The following is a 26,596-nucleotide window of genomic DNA, read 5'->3' as shown; positions in this document are numbered from 1 at the left end:
AAAATTAAGATATATGTAAATATGAAGGGCAAATAAATATGTTCGAAATGTCAAACTGGATAGGTAAAAATATATTTACATCACACCCCTTAGAACAGCACCCCATTTATATCAATTACAAAGTGTCATGCATTTAATTCGCATTTTTTAATGAAAAGATTCATGGACAACATTTAAAGTTTTTTTGTACGAAATCATTTTTTCACGGAAAGTTAGCTGTAATATTTAAGACTAGTCAAGAGCCTTTTTATCATTCACAGGTAGCCCGTACTTTGTATATAGCATTTCGTGTAAAGACATTGCGCACAAACAAACAATACGGCTATTATTAAGGAGATTAGCTGGGCGACCGGTGTCGAAACATCGGGTTAAGCAACAAGTAACTGTCATCCGGTGTTCAACGATGATGAAACGCTTGATAAGAGCCGAAACTTCTACACATCAAGGTGGAGCGTTTTAGTGCATGTGTGCAGCATGTCGTTTTCGAGTAAAGCGCACACAATGGCCTAAACAAAACAGACGACGGCTATTATTAGAGAGACAAGAGTTAACACCATCTTGAAGCTTTTGGCCGTACGAGGTTATCAAAAAGAGGCCGAAAGACGAGGCAAAAAATGTAAGAATTTCTCTTTTTAAAACTCCAAAAAAATAAAATAACACATTGATGATAAGGTAATGGTTCAGAGACATATCAGTATATTCATTTCCCATTTTTTTTCACAAATTATTTGTTGGGTATAAAAAAAAATTAACTTGTCTATAAGATAATATAAATATGAAATTTAATTTTTTTCCAAGTAGTCATAAATCACATTTTTGTTTTTTACTTAATTTAAAATTGAATGCCGTTAAATTATATTAAAAATTAAAATACCCTGAGTTGTCGCGAAATTTGTTCCTAAAATTATTTCCGCTTATTGTCCAAAAAATATAGAGATAAAGATCTGGAGACGAAGTTTGTGGTCACCAAACATTTAGGGAAATAAAGAAAAAGGTTTTTTTATCTGTTTCTACCAAATCAGTTATTATTTAAATTTTTTAAATAAATTTATAAATTATATTAAACCTCAAAGTCATATTGGAGTGAATTATTTACCATTTTTGTATTCATACCATGCAGAGCATTTCGAATGAATTAAAAATGTCGGGAGTGTCACTTAGCAACAATACTAACAATCTAAGTGTTACCATGATAAATACAGAATTTTTTTTTAAAATATTCTTATTAAGAGAAGCCATTGGAAAGACATTGCAAGTTCCAAAAATTTGCTGATTACATCTCAAAGCAACGTAATATAACTTTACGGTAAGAACAATAAGGTATATCTATTTCTATGTAAATTGTGATTATTGACTAATAAATTTATGTTTCTTATAAGTGTTTTATTGAGAATCTGTTTTGGTTTAGGATAAATCGTAGTTAGATGCTTACTATTGGCTGTTTTTAACTGATAGTTATTTTCAATTGGTTTATGCGGGAAAACCGCTGCGCTGATTGGCTAAAAAGCCTTCATTACGGGTTTTAAAGTTATAAACACGTTCCATATTCTACAAAACTGACAAAAAAAATCCTAAAAAAGTTAACCACTCACCTTAGGGGTCACAAGACCCTGGCGACGAAGTTGTCAGATTTCCTTATTTTGCTTTTTGAAGAAACAACATATGGGAAACACCTTTGCTAACAAAGCGACCTTTAAAGTATTTTTACTATCACTTAAGGCTAAGGTTACTGAGTTATTTCAACGAGGTTTTTATTCAGTTGGGTTTGGAACCATTCTCGGGTTCCAAATCCAACTGACAATACGGCGATGATAAGTATTTATGATAAAACTCGTGTTGGATGCTTAAATCCGTAATCAAACATTGAGTTAGTTTCATAGCAACGCCCATAGCAACCGTTTCCACCTTTTATTTGTGATTTTTCCAGTTTTCTTACAAGGTTCTAAACGCTTCGCGGTCGCTTGATGTTACTATCATGCCTCCCATGGTGGTCATAAGTTACAATAGAGATTTCTACAAGTAATGCAGACGACTTGCTATAGCCCCCACCCCCTCCATGAAACGGAGATCATGTAGTAACAGCGCATTCGGCTTGTAATCATAAGGCTTCAGATTCGAGTCCCCACACCGGCGCACTTTAAATGTAGTGTTATCAGCCCATTTGGTGCTATGTACTGACCACTAAACGGCTTTCATGGTAGGCAAGCAAGTTAGAGCAATGCTATACGTATCTCTCGCGGTAATGTATCATAGTTACAGTCGGAGGGGAGGAAGAGCTAGCCGATTGGATAGAAACTCCAGAACATTAAAACTTCCCGTTACTTAATTTTTAACTTACGTTTCAGTATTTACTCGTCATGTGTATTAGAATGATGGTATTAGGTGTTATGTGAATTGTGGTACCCTTTAATCAATAAGTCGCGCTGTCCCAAAGAAAACTCAATGCAATTTTAGTCGTCCGACTGTAGCGCCAACAATCTAAGCGGTTATACGGCAAAACATTTAAAGGAATTTTAGACAACAGTAACACCTGTTTTTTGATTTGTACATATTTCTACGACAAATTCTTTTAGTTTGGTTAAGCCGACAATATACTATTTGTATGTATCAACTATCTTGCAGTCAAAAAGTTTCGCGATTTTTAACTCTTGTAAAATTTACGTTACAGAAAGTTTAAAAAACCGCTAATTTTTTTTTATTAAAGAAGCTTCTATTTTTAAAGGGGGCTGCGAAATGAGTTGTTGATTTTTGACTTTAGTGACTTACACGAAAGATAAGATTCTGGTGGGAAAATGTTTATGAGCAAGGAGGATAAAAACGATCTCAGATATCCTATTGCAAACGTTAATACAACTTAAACATACAGAAAAATAAAGCCAGTAAAGACAACATCAATGATTTTTAACATTTTTAAACAAATTTTCAATATTGCTGTATGTGATATAATTTACAGACTGTAGCTTATTTCACTGCTAAAAGAAGGATACTGAAAGATAATGTATCTATTTTTGGAAAATTTTATTAAAAAAGTAAAAAATCATAAAAAAAGTAATTATTCGTTTACAGGTTGTTGATGTCCTTGCAATAAAGTGGATATAATTTCTTTTACTTCAACCTTGTAAGGTCTGCTTATTACACAATGCTATTAAGAGTGCATGGGTACGAAGTGTATCATCAGTGAAGAAGATCTCACTTGAGCCATTTATTCCAGATAAAAAAAATGGTGCAAAATGGGAAAATATATCAAAGGTGGTAAAAAATTCCTCTAAAGGATAAATCCTTTTAAACTTTTAAGAAAAGATGAATTCTTTCAATATCATTCCCAGGGGTTCTTGCCATTTTGACATCGCGTCGGCGACAAAAAACCGTTAAGTAAGCTCTAGCGGTTTTGACATCAGGCAACAAAACTTAAGGACGGGGATGAAGTTTTTTTTAAACAATCAACAAATAACATTTGGTTTTAACATTTTAAAATGTAACTTCTCTGCATGTAAACCTACCGGTTTTAAAAGAAATAAAGATATTTTTTCTGTAATACTAACCTGTATTATATAAAAGTAAGACTGTTTTAGATGAAAACGATTGTCAAACTTTTAGAGCGCAACAATCATGCTGACAAGAAGTGGAAGAAAAATTTTAGATCGCAACATCACAAGTTTAATCCGACTAGATTCATCTACTCCAAACTTTCTGGAAGAACTAATTATTGACATCCATGAGTGTCCTCCAATTGTCCCGCAGATTATTGTCAACCATAGATACTACAACGAATTTGTTTATGGAGTGATAAAAGTTATTGTCACCGAAACACAAAGAACACCAAGGTACATGTCTGTAGATAAACTTTTACCCACATAACCTCCATCTTTTTTCTACAATTTCACTTTGAAATAAGGGAAAGACAACAGATCGTCCATTTCCAGAACTCAGGATTTGTCTTATTTGTAAATGTCGATAAAGACTACAGCCTTATGAGTCTTATATTACATCCTTATAAGTACTATATTACGGCCTTATAAGTGCTATATTACAGCCTTATAAGTATTATATTACATCCTTATAAGTGCTATATTACAGCCTTATAAGTACTATATTACATCCTTATAAGTATTATATTACGGCCTTATAAGTACTATATTACATCCTTATAAGTGCTATATTACATCCTTATAAGTGCTATATTACATCCTTATAAGTATTATATTACATCCTTGTAAATACCATATTACAGCCTTATAAGTACTATATTACATCCTTATAGCCTTATAAGTACTATATTACATCCTTATAAGTACTATATTACATCCTGATAAGTATTATATTACGGCCTTATAAGTACTATATTACAGCCTTATAAGTACTATATTACAGCCTTATAAGTACTATATTACAGCCTTATAAGTACTATATTACATCCTTATAAGTGCTATATTACAGCCTTATAAGTATTATATTACAGCCTTATAAGTACTATATTACAGCCTTATAAGTACTATATTACAGCCTTATAAGTACTATATTACAGCCTTATAAGTACTATATTACATCCTTATAAGTGCTATATTACAGCCTTATAAGTATTATATTACGGCCTTATAAGTACGATATTACAGCCTTATAAGTGCTATATTACATCCTTATAAGTATTATATTACAGCCTTATAAGTACTATATTACAGCCTTATAAGTACTATATTACATCCTGATAAGTATTATATTACGGCCTTATAAGTACTATATTACAGCCTTATAAGTACTATATTACAGCCTTATAAGTACTATATTACAGCCTTATAAGTACTATATTACATCCTTATAAGTGCTATATTACAGCCTTATAAGTATTATATTACAGCCTTATAAGTACTATATTACAGCCTTATAAGTACTATATTACATCCTTATAGCCTTATAAGTACTATATTACATCCTTATAAGTACTATATTACATCCTGATAAGTATTATATTACGGCCTTATAAGTACTATATTACAGCCTTATAAGTACTATATTACAGCCTTATAAGTACTATATTACAGCCTTATAAGTACTATATTACATCCTTATAAGTGCTATATTACAGCCTTATAAGTATTATATTACAGCCTTATAAGTACTATATTAAAGCCTTATAAGTACTATATTACAGCCTTATAAGTATTATATTACAGCCTTATAAGTACTATATTACAGCCTTATAAGTGCTATATTACAGCCTTATAAGTATTATATTACAGCCTTATAAGTACTATATTACAGCCTTATAAGTGCTATATTACATCCTTATAAGTATTATATTACAGCCTTATAAGTGCTATATTACAGCCTTATAAGTACTATATTACATCCTTATAAGTGCTATATTACATCCTTATAAGTGCTATATTACATCCTTATAAGTGCTATATTACATCCTTATAAGTATTATATTACATCCTTGTAAATACCATATTACAGCCTTATAAGTGCTATAATACATCCTTACAGCCTTATAAGTGCTATATTACATCCTTATAAGTGCTATATTACATCCTTATAAGTGCTATATTACATTCTTGTAAGTACTATATTACAGCCTATGTACTATATTACAGCTTTATATGTACTATATTACATCCTTATAAGTGCTATATTACATCCTTATAAGTATTATATTACATCCTTATAAGTATTATATTACATCCTTATAAGTATTATATTACAGCCTTATAAGTACTATATTACAGCTTTATATGTACTATATTACATCCTTATAAGTATTATATTACATCCTTACAAGTGCTATGTTACAACCTTATAAGTACTATATTACAGCCTTATAAGTACTATATTACAGCCTTATAAGTACTATATTACGGCCTTATAAGTACTATATTACAGCCTTTTAAGTACTATATTACAGCCTTATAAGTGCTATATTACATCCTTATAAGTATTATATTACATCCTTATAAGTATTATATTACAGCCTTATAAGTACTATATTACAGCCTTATAAGTGCTATATTACATCCTTATAAGTATTATATTACATCCTTATAAGTATTATATTACAGCCTTATAAGTACTATATTACAGCCTTATAAGTACTATATTACAGCCTTATAAGTACTATATTACAGCCTTATAAGTGCTATATTACATCCTTATAAGTATTATATTACATCCTTATAAGTATTATATTACAGCCTTATAAGTACTATATTACAGCCTTATAAGTGCTATATTACATCCTTATAAGTATTATATTACAGCCTTATAAGTATTATATTACATCCTTATAAGTATTATATTACATCCTTATAAGTATTATATTACAGCCTTATAAGTACTATATTACAGCCTTATAAGTACTATATTACAGCCTTATAAGTACTATATTACAGCCTTATAAGTGCTATATTACATCCTTATAAGTATTATATTACATCCTTATAAGTATTATATTACAGCCTTATAAGTACTATATTACAGCCTTATAAGTGCTATATTACATCCTTATAAGTATTATATTACAGCCTTATAAGTCTTATATTACATCCTTATAAGTATTATATTACATCCTTATAAGTATTATATTACAGCCTTATAAGTATTATATTACAGCCTTATAAGTACTATATTACAGCCTTATAAGTACTATATTACAGCCTTATAAGTGCTATATTACATCCTTATAAGTATTATATTACATCCTTATAAGTATTATATTACAGCCTTATAAGTACTATATTACATCCTTATAAGTATTATATTACAGCCTTATAAGTACTATATTACATCCTTAAAAGTACTATATTACAGCTTTATATGTACTATATTACATCCTTATAAGTACTATATTACATCCTTATAAGTATTATATTACATCCTTATAAGTATTATATTACAGCCTTATAAGTACTATATTACATCCTTATAAGTACTATATTACAGCCTTATAAGTACTATATTACAGCCTTATAAGTACTATATTACAGCTTTAAATGTACTATATTACAGCCTTATAAGTACTATATTACATCCTTATAGCCTTATAAGTACTATATTACATCCTTATAAGTACTATATTACATCCTGATAAGTATTATATTACGGCCTTATAAGTACTATATTACAGCCTTATAAGTACTATATTACAGCCTTATAAGTACTATATTACAGCCTTATAAGTACTATATTACATCCTTATAAGTGCTATATTACAGCCTTATAAGTATTATATTACAGCCTTATAAGTACTATATTACAGCCTTATAAGTACTATATTACAGCCTTATAAGTACTATATTACAGCCTTATAAGTACTATATTACATCCTTATAAGTGCTATATTACAGCCTTATAAGTATTATATTACGGCCTTATAAGTACGATATTACAGCCTTATAAGTGCTATATTACATCCTTATAAGTATTATATTACAGCCTTATAAGTACTATATTACAGCCTTATAAGTACTATATTACATCCTGATAAGTATTATATTACGGCCTTATAAGTACTATATTACAGCCTTATAAGTACTATATTACAGCCTTATAAGTACTATATTACAGCCTTATAAGTACTATATTACATCCTTATAAGTGCTATATTACAGCCTTATAAGTATTATATTACAGCCTTATAAGTACTATATTACAGCCTTATAAGTACTATATTACATCCTTATAGCCTTATAAGTACTATATTACATCCTTATAAGTACTATATTACATCCTGATAAGTATTATATTACGGCCTTATAAGTACTATATTACAGCCTTATAAGTACTATATTACAGCCTTATAAGTACTATATTACAGCCTTATAAGTACTATATTACATCCTTATAAGTGCTATATTACAGCCTTATAAGTATTATATTACAGCCTTATAAGTACTATATTAAAGCCTTATAAGTACTATATTACAGCCTTATAAGTATTATATTACAGCCTTATAAGTACTATATTACAGCCTTATAAGTGCTATATTACAGCCTTATAAGTATTATATTACAGCCTTATAAGTACTATATTACAGCCTTATAAGTGCTATATTACATCCTTATAAGTATTATATTACAGCCTTATAAGTGCTATATTACAGCCTTATAAGTACTATATTACATCCTTATAAGTGCTATATTACATCCTTATAAGTGCTATATTACATCCTTATAAGTGCTATATTACATCCTTATAAGTATTATATTACATCCTTGTAAATACCATATTACAGCCTTATAAGTGCTATAATACATCCTTACAGCCTTATAAGTGCTATATTACATCCTTATAAGTGCTATATTACATCCTTATAAGTGCTATATTACATTCTTGTAAGTACTATATTACAGCCTATGTACTATATTACAGCTTTATATGTACTATATTACATCCTTATAAGTGCTATATTACATCCTTATAAGTATTATATTACATCCTTATAAGTATTATATTACATCCTTATAAGTATTATATTACAGCCTTATAAGTACTATATTACAGCTTTATATGTACTATATTACATCCTTATAAGTATTATATTACATCCTTACAAGTGCTATGTTACAACCTTATAAGTACTATATTACAGCCTTATAAGTACTATATTACAGCCTTATAAGTACTATATTACGGCCTTATAAGTACTATATTACAGCCTTTTAAGTACTATATTACAGCCTTATAAGTGCTATATTACATCCTTATAAGTATTATATTACATCCTTATAAGTATTATATTACAGCCTTATAAGTACTATATTACAGCCTTATAAGTGCTATATTACATCCTTATAAGTATTATATTACATCCTTATAAGTATTATATTACAGCCTTATAAGTACTATATTACAGCCTTATAAGTACTATATTACAGCCTTATAAGTACTATATTACAGCCTTATAAGTGCTATATTACATCCTTATAAGTATTATATTACATCCTTATAAGTATTATATTACAGCCTTATAAGTACTATATTACAGCCTTATAAGTGCTATATTACATCCTTATAAGTATTATATTACAGCCTTATAAGTATTATATTACATCCTTATAAGTATTATATTACATCCTTATAAGTATTATATTACAGCCTTATAAGTACTATATTACAGCCTTATAAGTACTATATTACAGCCTTATAAGTACTATATTACAGCCTTATAAGTGCTATATTACATCCTTATAAGTATTATATTACATCCTTATAAGTATTATATTACAGCCTTATAAGTACTATATTACAGCCTTATAAGTGCTATATTACATCCTTATAAGTATTATATTACAGCCTTATAAGTCTTATATTACATCCTTATAAGTATTATATTACATCCTTATAAGTATTATATTACAGCCTTATAAGTATTATATTACAGCCTTATAAGTACTATATTACAGCCTTATAAGTACTATATTACAGCCTTATAAGTGCTATATTACATCCTTATAAGTATTATATTACATCCTTATAAGTATTATATTACAGCCTTATAAGTACTATATTACATCCTTATAAGTATTATATTACAGCCTTATAAGTACTATATTACATCCTTAAAAGTACTATATTACAGCTTTATATGTACTATATTACATCCTTATAAGTACTATATTACATCCTTATAAGTATTATATTACATCCTTATAAGTATTATATTACAGCCTTATAAGTACTATATTACATCCTTATAAGTACTATATTACAGCCTTATAAGTACTATATTACAGCCTTATAAGTACTATATTACAGCTTTAAATGTACTATATTACAGCCTTATAAGTACTATATTACAGCCTTATAAGTGCTATATTACATCCTTATAAGTATTATATTACATCCTTATAAGTATTATATTACAGCCTTATAAGTACTATATTACAGCCTTATAAGTACTATATTACATCCTTATAAGTATTATATTACATCCTTATAAGTATTATATTACAGCCTTATAAGTACTATATTACATCCTTATAAGTATTATATTACAGCCTTATAAGTACTATATTACAGCCTTATAAGTACTATATTACAGCCTTATAAGTATTATATTACGGCCTTATAAGTACTATATTACAGCCTTATAAGTACTATATTACAGCCTTATAAGTGCTATATTACATCCTTATAAGTATTATATTACATCCTTATAAGTATTATATTACAGCATTATAAGTACTATATTACAGCCTTATAAGTACTATATTACATCCTTATAAGTACTATATTACAGCCTTATAAGTATTATATTACGGCCTTATAAGTACTATATTACAGCCTTATAAGTACTATATTACAGCCTTATAAGTATTATATTACGGCCTTATAAGTACTATATTACAGCCTTATAAGTACTATATTACAGCCTTATAAGTGCTATATTACATCCTTATAAGTGCTATATTACATCCTTATAAGTATTATATTACAGCCTTATAGGTACTATATTACAGCTTTATATGTACTATATTACAGCCTTATAAGTACTATATTACATCCTTATAAGTATTATATTACATTCTTATAAGTATTATATTACAGCCTTATAAGTGCTATATTACAGCTTTATAAGTGCTATGTTACAACCTTATAAGTACTATATTGCAGCGTTAAAAGTACTATATTACAGCCTAAGTACTATATTAATTTTGCAGTGCTTCCGACTCGTATACAAATTGTAATGTAATGCAGGTGAAATATATGCTGCGTAAAGTTCAGTGCTATATAAAGTACAAGTTGTCGATAGCACCGATTCCGTCAGCTTATCATTTGAAAGTTGTATTTATATTTAGAGTGAGTGGCCATGCTATGTACTTGCTTGGAGCTTTACTTGACACGGAGATGGGGCGCGAGAAAACGATACCTATTTTAACTCACGAAGTTAAGGTGGAAGACACACAGCATTTGATTGCTTGTTTTGCTGCTTTGATTGAATTGAATGAAATTGAAATGCAAACTAACGCATCAGGAACGCTTGCTCTGTTTGTAAGTATGCCACAGATAAAAGCAACAGAAAATCTGACTGTTATTTGCATAATGTTACTTTATCACTTAACTTTTTACTGGACATTCCCAGAGAACTTGGACCAACTTCTCATCATCTAGGGAACATACCCTAATTTAGAGTGCCGGAGACGAAAGATACAGTATATAGAGGAAGCAAAAGAAAGGTTGTGGATTAGCATACATAAGCACACATAAAAAATTCACAGTTCTAACCTAAGAATTTCCTTGGACAATACACCTTTCCCGAATTAGTTTTCTTTGATGCACCACTGCTATTTATCCACTTTGTCAAACAGGAGACCTATAACGTAATATTAACACCACCAAAGCAGCATTTTCACATGTTGGATTAAATTATACACACAAAATTTATACACACACAAATTCAATGATGCTGAATATGATCTTTAAGTCCAAACATCAAAATTTTAAAATTTAAAAAAGAAAATGCAATTCGGGAAACGTGTATTATCACAGCTAATTGCGAAAAGTTAATGCCAACGACTCAGTTCACAACTTCTCTCTCTGTATAACTTCTGCCGCGGCAGGAGATTTACGTAACAGAAAATTTTCTTTCATTGTTTCCTCTCTAAAGCAATCTACTAACCTACTACGCAAGGATTGTCATTGTAAAAATTGAGGTAAGAACAACGATGTCAGTTTGCAGAAGAGAATAATAAAATTACGCTTCAAGAAAGCAATGAAAATACGAATTGAAAATGAGAGATACTGTTAGGATATCCTACCAAGTGAATACAAGCTAGAAGCTTGTCTTTTCTGAATAACATGGTCCAAAATGTCAACAAAGATATTTCCTTTTCTTCCTTTCATTCATTCGCCAATGCGCAGTGACTATTAAATTTTTCTTTTAGTTTGACAGCGAGGAGTGTTTAAGATGGGCATGCGAACAAGATGCATGTGATATGCTCCTTTTATTGCTGTCGGCCACCCTTATGCAGACAGATATGTATGTTGCCAGCAATTGCGCCCTAGCTTTAGCAAGGTAAAATTGCTTGTTTCACCTATTCTCTTCGTCTGTAGCTACTAATGATGTCTGTACAACATATATCAAATCATTAAAATGCCATCTGCGTCACCATTTGGCAATGGAGGTATAATTTGTGTCGACGCATCTTTTATTTTAGATTCTGTAAAGTAGAAGTAGGACGAAAAAAACTGTTGGCGCACGAAGAATGTGAAGCGATTATAGTTCAACTCATTGCAGCTGTTGGAGTTGACAATGAAGGTAGTCTATATGTTTCTTTTTTTTCGTTGTTTTCTTGTTCTTATATGTAGATTCTTGTAGGCCTTGTGTAACTCTATCCCGATCTGTCTCGCTAGTATAACACCTATCTTACACTCTAATATCTTTGTTTAGGTCGCGGCATGAACGCTGCGTTTGCCATCGCATACCTAATGGAGGACGAAGACGGAAGGAATAAAATAATTGACATGAAAGAATGTCTAGATTTAGTAAGTTTGAGTAACAAAGTCTTAACGTTTCCCTACCACAGAAAAAACGAGTTAATTTCAAAATTTCGCTACTCTTTCTAGGTTTCTTAACTAAATTTAGAATTTCAGATTAAAATACCTGTCAATTAAAGAATTAATTATGCAGTACAATCAGTACAGTTGCTTTATTTTGTATTTTGAACTATTTTATTTTCTAAAAGAAAGAAACGCACCTTTAACGTTTCTTTATGGCCGATTTAAAAATAATTTGCTTGTTTTATTTTAGACACTTGGTCTGATTAATATGCTGCGATGCGTTGACGAACATTGTCGCAAAAACGCTGCATTTTGTTTAAAAAAGATGTCAGAAACAGAAGAAGGACAAGATCGTATAAATGGAGATCCTGATGTTGATCTACTGTTAAAATTGTTATGTAATTTGTTAACATGCGGAGACGAAGATTTAGGAAAAATGGCTGCCGTGTAAGTATCTAAAAATCATTCCATTTCCTTAAAAACGAAATTTGAAGAGAATTACCGCGATGCTATAGCTGTAAAACAACTTACTAATTTGTGAAGAAAAACATAACAATGTTAGCCTTAACACAGTAATAACGTTGACAAAAATTATACTTTTATCACCATCATCAGTTAGGATAATATAACTTTACTAGTCGGTGGCCCGTGGAAAAATTCACGTGTTCACCCGTCCTTTTGATACAGCATCGCGTGCCTCTCGCTACTCGCGTTATCATTTCTCGTGAAATATAGACAAAAGGTATACTGCTATTATAATGTAGACTAGTCGTTACCGGTGGAAAAATTCACGGGTTCGCCCGTCCGTTATATATCGCAATCTTTGATTGCAATCTCCCAGTCACGGAAGAAAAGTTTGTAAGGAACGAGGACAAAGCCAGGGTATTTTAGTTACACCTTTGACGGTGTTTAGATTTATAACCGTTTTAAAAACAATTAAAATTGCGGTCTGAATGTACCAAAACGTGTGCAGAATATAGACGACATGGGGAAAAGAGAAATTGGAAAAAAAAGAGACATTTTTACGGTTAAGATGATGGGATTTACAAAGTCCACTTTTTCCATTGCAATATATGTCAACAGAAACTTTGGTGTATGCTAGCTTTTCCTCATTATAACAATTTTGTTTCATTTCAGCAGCAATTTTTTCAGTAACATTTTCTGACATGAGCCTCTGTGTTTTTTTTTTTTAATTCATCAAGTTTGTACTTCATTTTTGATTCACCTGAAGGATACTGTTTGCAGCAGGTCGTGCAAAGATCATGGTAATACTGTATTTCAATTACTTAAAAATAAAAACAAAGCAATTCCATTGGTTCCTCAAAAGCCCATAACTTTTAAGGCCTGAGTGAATGACTAACCAACCCTATGTGTTCAGGCTGAGATGTCCATAACTAACTTTTCTTATATCATGATCTGCCCAAATTACATATTATATTTTGTCGCTTACATATTTGTTAGCGGTTTTTAACTCTTATATTTGTTTAGCACTTTGAAGAATCTCACCACAAAAATCGATGGATATGTTCTACAAAAAGATTACGCTCCGACCAGAAGAACATTAGAGGTCAGTGTGAACACGGTTATTTTGAAAGTTATGCTCGTACGAGTTTCTTTGTACATACGTTATTTATATTTTTGACAATGATTTGTGGCCGCCATTTTCCGTCATCAATAACAGCAGACTATATACCATCTTGTCTGTGGGTGAATTGTCACATGTTGACAGCATGAACCTCGTGCAGGCATGACATTTTATACCAATCATTTTTAAAATTTCATGTCAGTATTTTTTTTAAATCGTCTGTGTAAGGTTGCATGTTTTAGACAACGTGTGGTTTCATGTAGACATGAAAAAAAAAAATAGATTATTTGCATCTATATCTATATTATATTTTCATGTCGACATATCATTCTAAAAATAGTTTACACCGCAGTTCACGTCGTCTCCACACTCGAAGTTAAGTTCCTAGGATTTTTGAACTTTTAGTACCATGGACGCTGGTAATTAACCTGATAACCCGATAACCCGATAACTCGAAAACCAATAACTTGACGCAACAAGTGTGTTAAATACGTTTTAAAACTGAACAGCTGTTAAACAACCTTACAACTCTCACTTTAGCATGTGTTAAAACAAATGCATATCACCAACAACTATCGTAAGGATGCAGTGGACGCATTAAATGCCTTAATGCTACAAAAACCAAATCCTCCTCAATTGAAAGGTAGCTTAACTATATTTTCTCCTGGTTTCGTTTATTTATCACGCTCCATTTTGTGATACTTACTTCAACTTTTTTTAGTTGAGGACGCATATTCCATCACAGCGACGTGGGAAGAAGTTGAATCTAAGTTAGGTGTTGAAGTGCTGTATCAGCTATTTTGCAGTATGTGTTATTTTATTTTTCAGTTATGATTTGAAAGTTATAATTTAAAAGTCACAAAACGACGCATTGCACTTTAATATTACATCTTAAAACAGGGCAATAAAATGACACTAAATTCTTAGTGCTGTTATCAATACTTTTTCAGATCTACCTAGGTCTTAGTTAACGCTGGTATGAAAATTAACGAGCGGTAGTGGGCGTTAATACTGATTCGCTAAGGAGATATAGCTAGTGGGAACCAAGCTTAAGAAAATAACTTACTATGAGCTTAGTGCAATTAAAACTTAGCCACTGGTGTGAACTAAGTATTAGATAATGATTCACATAAAACATTTTTTGGCACAAATAACCTGGAATTAATTTCCGATGTTTTAGACGACAAATGTATATACAATGGAAATGAGTTAAGCTTCACCGCAGGTGATTTAAAAGATGGAACTGAATATGATTTTAAGATTCGTGCATACAACAGCGACGGTGAAGAAAGTTTTATCAGTCTGAAAAGTACAGCCAGAACTTTGACAGCCGGTAAGAAATTCAATCTCATGTCTGAGTCTTTATTTCCGTCAAATTCTTTTTTCATCATTCTTGAAGTCAATTTTCCAAATTACTTTTTTTAGTTTCCAGTCCTCCGGCCAATCTAAGAGCAATACAAGTTACAGCCTCTGAAATAAAGGTCGTTTGGGACCGACCGAACAAAATCAGTGGACATTTAAAAGGCTACTACGTAGAAGACCAAGGTATATATAATGGACGGGCGACCCCGTGGATATGACCAGCGACCATTGGGTTAGCGCTTTCCGCACAAACAATAAGGGATTTTAGGAATTTTACACGCTTAAGTGTACAATTATGCTTTAATAACTCTAAAAAAAGTTTTAAAATTCTCAAAGCTTTTGCTTAAAGCGACCCTGCACCCACAGAATTCACCCACGCACGGATGAACTCCTTCTTTTTTAAATTTAGGAGATTTTAGACTCTTGTGCACCCAGCTTACTCTCTATTTTCTAGGAAGTAATACCCATTATGAGACAGGCTATATGCACCACGTCGCTCGCAATCTTGATGCGGACACAGACTATGAATTTAAGGTAAGTCTGAATGAATCGTTAAATTGAAAAGACTCTGTTTTATTTTGTAAGTAACTTTGTTAGGTGTTCAAACTCAATACTATAGTAATACTAGTCTACCATTTTTTCTCTCACAGGTTTGTGCAATAACGCACCGAGGTCGGGGAGAACCTGCAACGTTAAAAGTACGAACACTTCGAGATGGTAGGTTTTAAAAATCTCCACAGATTGTTATTGTACAACTTCGTGCTAGAACTCATGTGTCTGGTAAAAATTGCGAAATATCTAACACAAAGATATTAAAAAACTGTTTTACATGTCTTTTTTGGGGCTGTAGCAGCGGAGAAAGCAAAAGGGTTGTTATTACCCTTTCCCGCTACCTTCCCTCCCTCCAATATTTCAACTTGCAATAATAAATATTTAAAAAAAGATTAATTCGTATTGTTAGTAGATGGTCAAATCTACTACTTTTAAGTCCAACGTGCACAACCATGGTAGTTCTTCGGGGGATAGACACCAAATCATTGCCACCTTAAACGATTTCGTTTGATATGGACATGTTTTGATGAATTATTAGCCTTTTTTGAAGTCTAGCTTAGTTACAATAATCATAGGTCAGAATTTTTTTCTTCACAACAAAATGTATGTGTTTGCCACTGTTAATAGTTGCAGTTCTGGTATAATAAATACACGAAATAAAAGCAAGAAATATTTGTTACTAGATTACTTTGCTCCTTCCAAACCAAAAATCATTCCAGTTGGCCACAATGAAATTTGCATTGCTTGGAAACCGCCTGTTGCGCCTCCAGGTCGAATAAACGGCTTTGAAGTATTATGCAATTCCAAGGTAAGCTATCGCTCGAGACAACCTGGTAAATACCTATTGATTTTACTTGAATCTACACATCCGAGTCGTTTGATTTGTTTCTTTTAATTGGCTTGGAGACTGTAGATCTTTCTTGTTTATTTTAGTCCATTTACTTTGGCATGCATACGAGATGCTTCACTTCTAAGCTGGTGCCGAATGTGAAATACAAGTTTGTTGTAAGTACTTGTGATTGGAATTAAAAATTTCTACTTTATATAGGAGACAAAGTAAATTACGCATTAAGTTGTGATTAGTTTCATCTGTTTTTTTTAATAAAGGCTAGCAAAATTCCTTTAAGCCGTTTTTCTGTACGTCAGATTAAAAGACGCAATGTATTTTAATATATGCGTCTGCCCTTCGTAGCTTGGTATTTCGCTGTAAATTTTTAACCAGTTCTAATAGAATTAATATCTTCACCAAAAAGCTTCAACTGGTAGGGATTTATAATTAAATTATTGACCAAATTTCAGTTTGATGTTTCTATTTTTGATCTACTGTAAAAATTTATATGTCTTGAGTGCAATTACACACACTTGCTTCATCCGTGGACTGGACATTGCTTTGAAATTTTCGGTCAAAAAAGATATTTGTACAAGAATAAATAATGACAAACCATGAGGAAAAAAAGGTCCAATTGAAACAAAATTACACTGGCGTCAAAGTAAGTCAATATCCCGTACCTGCCTCAATTTTTTTGTGGCCATTTCGTGTTAGAGATGACATTTGTTTGAGTAATTGAATTTGTTATTGAAGAAATACAGTTAAAAAAGAAAATCTTCTTTAAAAAGAAAAAAAAATAGTTAAAAATTAATTTCAGTGTCCTTCGAATTTTGATGTGAGTGATGACTTCTATCTTTTACTATCGTCCATCGTTCACTCAGTTTTTAAAACGATAGTAATAAACTATCTCTTTCTTCTAAGATTGTTGTATGGACGAGCCGTGGTCGAAGTGAGAGCCAACCGACGTATCAACAGCACAACCATCAAACTCGTGAAAACAGATGGTCGAGCCGCGACGAATTTTTGGATTGGTTAGATTCTAATGAAGACAATTTTGATGCGATTGATAATCTTGATGAAATGGAACAAATTGAAGATGACGTGGAATTGCCGAAAACACCGCGCTCTACTCGGTCAAGAGCAAATAGTATGGAACGACAAATGAAAGAAGGACCGAACGGTGACGAACCTGAAGAACCAGTTGAGGAAAAGGAAACAAATAAGAAATAAACTTTGCACAAAAAAGTGATTTTTTTTTTATTTAATAAATTCTACTTTCATTGGGATCACCTGACATTACTTCCCTGCTGCTTTTTTACACAGAAATTTGTCATTTTTAAAGTGTTACAAAATACAATCTTTATTTTCTGAACGGTCACAATGAAAACGAGATCTTTGCAAACAGAAAGCTAGACTTCACCTTTACGTAAATTTAGCAAAACAAGCAAGAACACTGAGAAATACTTAATGTTAAAATATTGTACTAATCTTTTTAAGATGTATTTTAAGAAATCGGTGTAGTTTATAAATACATTTTAGATGTGACTATATATAAACTACTTTGCTTCGTAGGCTTGTGTTGCCGCTTTTTTTTAATATTGGGATTTTTGCTGACTTTTCATATTCATATTTAGGCACCTGTATGGAAACAAATTAGAGCTTTAGATATTGGCTATTACCCCAAACTACCTCTCTAGAAAAATCTCTTATAGTCGGAAAGATATAATAACTTTCGTTAGAATTATTCTTAACAGTTGAAACTTACGAGACAAATTTATTGTGTCAAGGGAAATATTTCTGAAAATTTTTGTCACCTGTTTAATGCGATTACCCGATTTTTTCAGATTTTATCCGAAAATCGAGAAAAATCGGATTTTCAGGCAATTTTTGACCTATATGCATGCGAACTATGTAAAAACCAGATAATCTGTTAGCTAACTCTTATTTAGCTGTCAGAAACTTACAGAATGTAAAAATTCGCTCTAGAACGTAAGTAATTAGATTTTAAGCAGATAATGATATATTAGACAAATCTCAAACCTCCGGTGACGTCACAGAAAAATTGCTGACATAAGCAAAAATATATTGCTGCCGTTTTGCTTCCGTACTATAAGTGTGCGACGTTTGATTCAATATGGACAACAAGGCTGTCAAAATTTGTTTGATAATATGTTTGAAATACCCCAGACTGAATGGGGTTAAAAAGTTAAAACTATGTGTTATATATTTATTGCCTGGCCTTAAAAAATCCACCATATATGGCTATCTTGACAGACAGAAATACTTTTTTGGCGCTAATCAAAATCACAAAGAGGCGAGCTACGCCTGTCACACAGTTATTTAGCTTATATAGCGTGTATTTAGACCACTTTTGGCAATAATATATTGCCAAAAAGGTCTACATTGGACCAAAATGTTTTGTTTCTGACAAATATAAATGAATGCAGAGCTAAAATTTCCGGAACAACTAAAGTAAATGCAGTTTTTATCCTATTTTTCATTTTTATTTTTTAAAGTAATGATTGTGCACTGAAAAGGGAAAAAATCAATACATGAAATCCTGCAATAATAATCTTGATGTCTTAAAATATCTCTTTTCTGTTACTCAATTAAATATATGATTAAACTAACATTTCCAAAAGTTCTTTTAGGAAATTACTTTCTTCATATTGGTAACTTCTTTGGTAATTTAACTTTTCCTCGTGAAGTTCTCGTCCATTTACTTTCTTCAGCATCATATTTTTAACATGTTTGGCCATACCTACAAAAATAAAAATATATGTTTACATTCTCCAGTTAAACAGCAATCCAGATTGTGGCCGGGGAGTTTCTATTTTAACATATTGGTTTTATCCATAGCTGCGTCTGTCATAATATTATAGGCGTAAAAACCCTGGGGAAACAACATAACAGAATTTTGATATTTATGTTATTTGTCATTATGTCCATATATGGAATCTTCGTCGTTTGTTGTTTGTTTAAGCTAGAGAATTAACTGGACATTTAAGTTAACCATCTACGCTAGAGTGCACTGTTTTTGAAAAATCGACTGAATGATAATGATCGACTACGAGTAACAAAGAAACATCGCTACTATTTATATACAAATGTTTGTATTTCGTTTAATGTTAGGAATTTGTTGGAGATATCTGACTTTTACAAGTTAGTTGTTTAACTTTAATCCATTGCATACAGTTCCTGACGTGTTATCATGTCTTTGACAAACCTTAACAACTGAAATTAATATATAGATTTGCACAAAACGCGAACTTACTGTTTACACCTTGTTTTGGTAGTGTTTTAGATTGTTTCTCTTTACATAAGCCGTGCCATCTTTTAGAGAAGCATTTTAATTTGTTTCCATTTACAAGTAATACTAAGCAGTATGCTAACACTAACAGAAACACGAACCAGGTCTTCATTATGTTTCAACTTTGAGTTTTTAATGGCTAACTTTAAGGTTTTAATTATACCCTACTGGTATCTAAAATAAATGAATAATTGTAGAAGAAGAAGAAGAAGAAGAAGAAGAAGAAGAAGAAGAAGAAGAAGAAGAAGAAGAAGAAGAAGAAGAAGAAGAAGAAGAAGAAGAAGAAGAAGAAGAAGAAGAAGAAGAAGAAGAAGAAGAAGAAGAAGAAGAAGAAGAAGAAGAAGAAGAAGAAGAAGAAGAAGAAGAAGAAGAAGAAGAAGAAGAAGAAGAAGAAGAAGAAGAAGAAGAAGAAGAAGAAGAAGAAGAAGAAGAAGAAGAAGAAGAAGAAGAAGAAGAAGAAGAAGAAGAAGAAGAAGAAGAAGAAGAAGAAGAAGAAGAAGAAGAAGAAGAAGAAGAAGAAGAAGAAGAAGAAGAAGAAGAAGAAGAAGAAGAAGAAGAAGAAGAAGAAGAAGAAGAAGAAGAAGAAGAAGAAGAAGAAGAAGAAGAAGAAGAAGAAGAAGAAGAAGAAGAAGAAGAAGAAGAAGAAGAAGAAGAAGAAGAAGAAGAAGAAGAAGAAGAAGAAGAAGAAGAAGAAGAAGAAGAAGAAGAAGAAGAAGAAGAAGAAGAAGAAGAAAAAGAGATCTAATATCACGAATTTATCATATCAAACTTAACTAACTTCTAAAACATATAACATATCTTTTTATCTCTCAAGTTCTTTTTATAACCTTTTTTATTTCAGCGCTAAAACACTTCGATAACACATAATACTAACATGCTGTTTGTATGACGTCACACGGTAATGTATATTTCGCATCAGACACATTTTTAAAAATAAACATCAAACTAAAAATTCAACTAAAAATAACGAACAATAAAAGTTTAGTATAATATGAGTTAGTAAATAACTGACCGTGTAGGATATGATAAAATAGAATATGTGTAACACCAGGGTTTACTTAGTAAAATTCGTGGGTTAAATTATGTTGACCAGAAAACTTTGAATAGGAGCTTTTTAAATTCCAGGGATACAGACAGAATTATCTGCCCTCCTTAGAATTTGTTACGTAGGCTTTCGTCCGGATCAAAATTTTGTGAAAAAAGTGTTTATCAGTGAAAGTACGTCATATTTAGCCGTTTTAAAACATAGTACACTGAATGTCGATTTCAAAGAAAACGCCGCACGCCGTCTAACACGTGGTAAAAAAACCAGACAACAAAGAACAATCAATACCGCAATCGCATCGAAAGAAAATGTTAATGAAAAATTTCGCAGGTAGATTGAAATAAACTTGCCAGTAATTTTTTCAACTAGCGTTGCATAATTAACGGATCTGAATGAATGCAATATTGTTTGCCGCAAAACATTAATCCCCAGGAGTATCTTGTCTTGTGGGTTGTGTAAATTCGGAAAGCCTTGGAACAAAGACACAATCTTTCCTAATCTCCGTTTTAAATTCTAGAAAGAAACAAATTCTTAAATAAATATTACGTTTAGTTAGTACATATTATTCTGCTTTCAGTGAAATAGACTTGGAGTATGCTATTTTGCCTTCATGTTTAGAAATATTTCGTCGCTAAATTTTACGCATTTATGATGACACCCTGAAGGAGTATTTGAAGTAGGCTAGACAAATTAAAGACAATGTCAAACCAGTCCAGTTGGTCAATCGTGCGAAAAGTTTGCTATACTTCAGTTGTACTTCCTGTAACAACTGCTGGATCTTAAATTTATACCACAAAAGCTAAGAATAGAAACGAAGAAGCTGAAAACAACGCTGTTGCTAAAATCATTTGAACCTTCTTGAGATATGACCTTGTTATAGGCAGTCTATTCTATATCAATAATAGCCGTATTCTGTCGGTCTGTCCGAAAGAATACTGTCGTGTTCGGTCACGCAGAATGATGTGAAATTTAAAGAGTAGCTTGATTTTTTCCCCATTAATATAGCTGGTTAACGACTAGCTATATTAATAATGCACATTTTTGTCTGTCTGTCTACCCGTATAAAATGTATGCTACGGAAACACGATATGCAATATATTAAGGACGGGCGATGTTGTGGATTTATCCATTGGATACTTTGGATTTTATTTAAATAACAAAGAAAAAAATTGTTGTAAAATGATGAAGTTTTCGTGATAATCTTACATAGGAAATAAGAATTTGTCAAAATGTTTTGGCAGAGATTTTCATAAAAACAAAACTGGGCTGCAAAATAAATCTGAACATGCTTAGTCTCGTTTGTTTTGATTTTGCTTCAAGAAATTTAGTTTTCTGAAAAGTAGAAACAGATTCCACTTTTTTAGCGCCGCAATATTTCACTGTACACTTTTAACCAATTAAAACGCAGTCAATAGTGTTTATTCGCGGGAAAACTCATTAATGGAAATTGTTGAAAGTAATTATTTTGTTTTTATACTAAAAAAAGTGATTTTCTTTTTTGCAACTACTTCGCCATTGACAATTCGATCCGTGGTAATACGGCACAAAACCCCTATTAAACGAGTTACGAATAAACAGTTCTACGCCAACAACACAATTACATAACTTGTCTTATCGGAGTGAAAAAACACATGGTCACAATCCTCGTTCTTCAAAGCCCTTCTGAAAATATTCTTTCTCCATAGCAACAGTGATATCAAAACAAACAAGCTAATTAACAGATAAGTAAATGAAATTGATATGGTATCTTTAACATATTTGTGATTAGATTACATCAAAACAACGTCATAATTTGATAAATACCATCTTCGAGCTCAAGCCAGTAATTTTCACAATGTAGATGAGTAAAGAAAGACCTGGGGACAAAATGTATTTACCGGATTACACACAGGAAGATATTTAAGTCTATTATTAGATGTAAAAGAATCAGAATTTGTACCATTACTATTTCAGATTTCGTGAAAAAACAATGACTCACACTTAGTTAAGCGAAGATCAAATTCTTGTCATTGTAGCGGCTTGTTTCTGTAGAGTTTCATAGCTGTAATGAAAATGAAAGGTTGTATTATCGCTGAAATAGCAATGTACATGAACGTACGCGCATGCGTTTGCAATTTTCGAAATGACATCCAAAGCTGCAACGGTTGAGGATATCGCTTATATTAATAGGCTACTTTTGTGTGTGTGCGTGTGTGTAAATTTTGCAGACTGAATTATGTTATTTTAAATTAAAACACGAAATGTCCCTTTCTCAATTCGAGTAGCCCTCGTTGACTAAGGTAACATTCTTCCTGAATCCGCCGATAGCTACTTTATCGCTTCCATATGAGTTGTAAGCAAGCACTCCATTATTATCAATTTTGGCTTTCTCATCAGATGTTTGATCAACTGTTGATTTGATATTTAGCGATTGTCTATGCTGCTTCCGGTACAACACGAAAACAGCACCCAAAATTGCCAAAATTAAAATGACCGCACCCACGACAGGCACAACAGTTACAGTGATGGTGTTATCAGAAGTGGAAGCCTGCTCAACTGTGGTTTCTAAAACAACAAGAATATATTAAAACTATGCTAGTGTTATCTAAATTTGAAACAATATTTCTATCTTAAAAAAGACCAGCGAAAAGTATTAGATGTAAATTGTTTGACCCTAAACGGATTTAGACTGGTTAAAACCCTGTTGTGAACTTAATCAAGGTTTTGATTGCTTACTTCAGAGATAATGTTTTGTATGTAAAAAAGATTTTGTTTTTCTAAACACCGTGTTGTTATTAAGTTTTCCTTCTAATTTTTATTCAGTAGGGCAATGAATAATTCATTAATTTTATCATTATTACACGCTTTGAGGAGAATATCGATTTTGTCATTATACTTATATCTTCATTGTTCTAAACAATACTACTGTTGTGTCGAAGCAAAATATTTTTATAAAATTTATTCTTGCCATTAGCATAGATCTCACTGTGTTAGTCTATACCTTATGACCTTGTTCGATTTCCTTTTGTATAGACCAACCAATAAAAAAGGGTAATAATAATGATGCAGTTATTTTTATCAATGTTTAATGTCATATACAACTTACTTTTTATCTTGCAAAGTTTTCCGTCTATAGCTTCATCACATCTAGAATGACGTCAAATTTTAATAACAGATTCTCGGGTTGTGGCAAATTTTAGGTTGAAATTTGTCTATTCTCTGTTTATCGTAAATATGTGATAATTGCATTAAGTTATCTATCTGGTTATAGAATGAGAAGTGTTGTTGGTACAATAAGTAAAAGGCTTACAAAAATATAATATAATTTAAAAAGTTTACATTTAAGCGTTAGATGTTAAAGGGAACCCGAGGTATAAAATGATGTTGGATTTATATTGTAGAGCTTAAAAAGTTAGCTAACAAGTCTTTTTAAATTTTTTAAAAAGCTCTTTTCGTTCTCAAGATATTCACATTTAAAGAATTTCAGATTTAATTATGCTGCATGAATTATGATGTCATATTTCAGTAATAGCAAATTTGGACATTTTCTTTCATCAGTAATTTTAGACCTGTTAAGGGGTGTGCATTCAAACTTTATCAATGCATAGATATTATAAAGATTAATTGATTAACATAAATTTTTTTGCCAAAATGACACTCGCTTGCTCTTCCCAGGCCTCTTATTTTTTTGCTGACGACTCAATAACTTAGGATCTGCAAGTTGGTTTGCAATCAAATTTTGTGTGTAAGCTTGTATAAGTCCTATATGTTTACTCACAAAATTTGAGGCAACAGGATCTCAAATGTGTAAATTCTTGCATAAGATCAGTATTATCCATGAAAGTTACACACCTTTCTCCTTTACATCCATCAGGGCATTTGCAAACTCTTTTATCACCCTTCCATATGCATAACCCACCATTCTGTCCGTCACATGCACATATCTCTACACCATTTACGAAGTTTTGCGATGTGCTTAACCCACATGGATCGATCGCTTTTACCACAAATTCATGTCTTCCAGCTTTAGTAGGATGCGATGTTAAAACAGCATATGAAGAGACTGTCATACCATGATTTTCACCAACAAGTTCGTATCACAATCTCTGCATCTCAGGATCAGATGCGGAGATTACATGTCTCCACTTTTGTTTTCTAAATGACCTTAGATTAAGGTTGGTACCACTGAAAACAGGAGGTTTGTTGTCTAAATGATAATTTTAATAGAAAACAATGCAAAATAAATGCGCAAGCAATATACGTAAATAACAGCTAATATTTAAATACTTTAACTGTTTCAATTACAAAACATATGTTTTATCTTGGTAGTTTAAAACATTTGTAAATGGGAGGTGTATACTTATTATTATTCCGATTATTTATACAGGATATAGCCATTTTGGAAACCCTGTTATTAATGTGGGTCCTGTGTTCGGAATGTCTTATATTAAGTATACAACGGCATTGCCTACGCAATTTCCATCACATGGCATGTGTTGACCCGTTGCTGTGGTAAGGAAACTAGCTAAACATGCCCGCGCTGGGGACTGAACCACGGACCTTGTAATTACGAAGTAAACTTCATAACCACAAGGCCACGCGTCACTTTTATTAGCAGCTAAGAGCAAGGAAAGCCCGTCAACTACCACTGGATAATTGTTTAACACCAATAATTAATATTTTATAAACAAAAATTACTTTCAAAAGAAAAGAGAAAATAGAATACCGTTTTGAAATTACAGAAATACTTCGCCACGAATGAAGCATTGTAATTAAAAAATACAATAACTATTCACCGTTCCTTATATGTACCTACGTTTTGTTCCCGCAAAAAAACTGATGTTCACAACGGTGAATAGTTATTGTATTTTTTAATTACAATGCTTCATTCGTGGCGAAGTATTTCTGTAATTTCAAAACGGTATTCTATTTTCTCTTTTCTTTTGAAACTAATTTTTGTTTATAAAATATTAATTATTGGTCTTTACCTTATGAAGACAACTTTTGTAATCTTTGTTACACTCCATGCATTTTGAATCATAAAGTAAGAACAATACGCTGTTCTGAGTAAAGTTCACACCGTCATTTGAAACAGTGATAAGAAATCCTCCAGTTGGTTTGCCATAAGATGTTGCAAGATTTCCATGAATTTTAACAGGTGTTCGAGGCATGAAGCAACTAATTTCACCAAAACTGAGTAATTGACCACCAATTGTGCTATCGCGTTTCGTTATAACATAAGACTTGTCACTAATCTGGAATGGAAATGTTTTGTGAGTAATGAATTATGTAATGTTCTCTCGATTTACCAAAAATAAATTAAACATTAAAACGTATATTTGTTCTGTATTGTTTATAATGCGCACTTAATTAATTTACCCGTTAAAATTCCGTACTTAAGACAGTTTCATTTCTTATTATTAATAGGCTGCTGTAAT

At 31.5% G+C, this 26,596-nt stretch overlaps 1 protein-coding gene across 1 annotated transcript; it reads left to right on the top strand.

The window, feature by feature from the left end:
* The first annotated feature begins 1,079 nt into the window (after window positions 1–1,079).
* Window positions 1,080–18,812, top strand: LOC130646982 (uncharacterized). The gene is made up of 17 exons (XM_057452676.1): window positions 1,080–1,306; window positions 3,598–3,824; window positions 10,795–10,987; window positions 11,881–12,011; window positions 12,154–12,254; window positions 12,387–12,481; window positions 12,747–12,943; window positions 13,985–14,063; window positions 14,622–14,724; window positions 14,803–14,886; window positions 15,262–15,414; window positions 15,507–15,626; window positions 15,898–15,977; window positions 16,094–16,160; window positions 16,679–16,803; window positions 16,929–17,000; window positions 17,746–18,812. Exons 2-17 carry the CDS (start codon window positions 3,610–3,612, stop codon window positions 18,052–18,054), a joined length of 2,124 nt encoding a protein of 707 aa, XP_057308659.1. The 5' UTR covers window positions 1,080–1,306; window positions 3,598–3,609; the 3' UTR covers window positions 18,055–18,812.
* The last annotated feature ends 7,784 nt before the right edge of the window (window positions 18,813–26,596 follow it).

The sequence above is a fragment of the Hydractinia symbiolongicarpus genome, chromosome 6, assembly GCF_029227915.1.
Source record: "Hydractinia symbiolongicarpus strain clone_291-10 chromosome 6, HSymV2.1, whole genome shotgun sequence".
Lineage (NCBI taxonomy): Eukaryota > Metazoa > Cnidaria > Hydrozoa > Anthoathecata > Hydractiniidae > Hydractinia > Hydractinia symbiolongicarpus.
The sequence above is the reverse complement of the archived record's forward strand: the minus strand, read 5'-3'. Positions and strand labels throughout refer to the sequence as shown.